A 2123-nucleotide genomic window follows, 5' to 3' on the forward strand; every position below is an offset into this window, starting at 1 on the left:
ACAAGGCCAACATCGTGGAAAAAAAAATGACAATCCAATCAAATGATGACCTGAGTTGAGCTTCTTCACGCAAGAGAAAGTTCAAACTAACTAATTAAATCATGTGCCATAATGCAAGCGTCAAGAAATAATATGATGAGTATATAGTCACACTCACACCGTCACGCACGTACTTTGTTGTCCGAAAAGAGAAGTGCTTTTATGTCACAAGCTAATTATTACATATATTCCCCTCATAAAAAAGAAAACAACAATTAACTAATTAACGAAAATGAACTTTAATTGCAGTGAGTGTGTACATACATATGTTCTTCTGTTCTTTTTCTGTACATGTCTAAAAGTGTGGACTCAACCACCTTTTCCCCTATCAACAAACAAACTTCACATCTTCGGTATTGATCAACCGAAATGTGCATCCAATCCAACAATTAGTAGTCTAGTCTCCATCTCCTTCCTGATTATTTTTGGCATTCTTGATCTTATCTCTTCTATCTACCCATCACAGCTCACTTGAGTTCAGCCATGACATTTGCCTGCATAGAAATAAATATAAGAATTAATCATGTCAGCTATGCATTGTGTGAATTAATTTCCTGATAAAAAGATCTAGCTAGTTGAACTAGAAGTTAGGATTAATGAAAAATCATAGAGAATAGTTAAGAATATACTATGAGCCAAACAATTTGGGTGGATGTGGAAAAGAGACGTGCAGACATGCATGTGTTTTTTCCTTCTTCTTTCTGATAGAAAGTTGATGGAATAGGAGCAGGTACTCACTCTAGCAAATCCTTCCAACCACCGTCCGTGTTGAGCTCATCCATCAGGTTCAGGCTCTCCAGCCCGCCGAACGGGCTCGACGCCGGCGTTTGCTCGCACGACACACCGCCGCCGCCATTGTTGTTGCACTCCTGGTCGCTGGCCACCATTCGATCAACGGTCACGTTGCTCCCGCTCGCTCCGCCATGGTCCCCGAGCTCCGTTGAGCTCAGACCGTCGCCGGCGCTGAAGCCGTTGAACATGCCGCTGATGTTGTGCATGCCGCTCGTCGGCGCAGAGCTGGTCAGCACCGGCAGGTTGTTCATGTCGTTCCACTGGCATTGCTGGAGCAGCATGTTCTGGTCGACTCCGCCGTGATGCCCGCCGTTGCTGACGGCGAGGAGCGCCATGAGGTTGTCCATGCCGAGCGCGGGCGCGGGCGCGGGAGCCGCCGCGGTGGTGAGCGCAGGCACAAGGCCCTGCAGCAGCTGGAACTTGGCGGCGTCGACCTGGAGCTTGAGCGCGTTCATGTCCCAGGCGGCCGTGGCCGCGCCAGAGCCGCCGAAGATACCGGCTGCCGCAAGGAGTCCCGGAAGCCCGGCGAGCAGGCTGAGGTCGGTGCGCGGGCGGTGCGTGACGGGGTCGATGCCCATGCCGAGCAGCTTCTTGCGCAGGTGCGTGTTCCAGTAGTTCTTGATCTCGTTGTCCGTCCTCCCCGGCAGCTTCGTAGCAATCGACGACCACCTGAACCAACCAATCAATCCCAATCCATCAGTCACCGGCGCCGGAGTCGGAGAAGAAGACACAAACAATAGATACGAGCGTGACTTACTTGTTGCCGAGGAGGGAGTGGAGGTGGACGATGAGCTTCTCCTCGTCGTCGGTGAAGAGGCCGCGCTTGATGTCGGGGCGGAGGTAGTTGGTCCAGCGCAGGCGGCAGCTCTTGCCGCAGCGGTTGAGGCCGGCGAGCTTGGGCAGACGACGCCAGCTGCCGTGGCCCTTCTCCTGGATGTAGTCCACCAGCAGCTTGTCCTCCTCGGGCGTCCACGGGCCCTTCTTCACGCCGGCCTCCCCGTCGCAGCACGGCGACCGCCCCATCGCTCCACTAAACGACTAGCTAAGCTAGTAGCTAGCTTCTTCTTTTTCTTTGTCTGCGAGGCTTAGCTTGCCGGCGGAGGAGTTGGGTTTTTGAGGTTTCGTTGGGGTGGATACGAGCGGGTTTTATAGAGAAGGGTTTAGAGGGGCCGGGAGGGAGGTGGACGATGATGCGTGCATGGCGGCATGGAATGCTAAAAGGAAGTCTTTGTGTGCGGGAGACGCAGCCTCCTCTCTCTCACCTCTCTCTACCCTCTCTGTTTCTCACTCTC

General features: G+C 52.8%; 1 protein-coding gene across 1 annotated transcript; it reads right to left on the minus strand.

The window, feature by feature from the left end:
- Window positions 1-304: 304 nt before the first annotated feature.
- On the minus strand, window positions 305-1909 carry LOC119331891 (transcription factor MYB53-like). The gene is made up of 3 exons (XM_037605069.1): window positions 1589-1909; window positions 778-1500; window positions 305-533 (listed from the first exon to the last, which is right to left on the minus strand). Exons 1-3 carry the CDS (start codon window positions 1852-1854, stop codon window positions 500-502), a joined length of 1023 nt encoding a protein of 340 aa, XP_037460966.1. The 5' UTR covers window positions 1855-1909; the 3' UTR covers window positions 305-499.
- Between the last annotated feature and the right edge of the window lie 214 nt (window positions 1910-2123).

This window comes from Triticum dicoccoides, chromosome 7A (genome assembly GCF_002162155.2).
Source record: "Triticum dicoccoides isolate Atlit2015 ecotype Zavitan chromosome 7A, WEW_v2.0, whole genome shotgun sequence".
Classification (NCBI taxonomy): Eukaryota; Viridiplantae; Streptophyta; class Magnoliopsida; order Poales; family Poaceae; genus Triticum; species Triticum dicoccoides.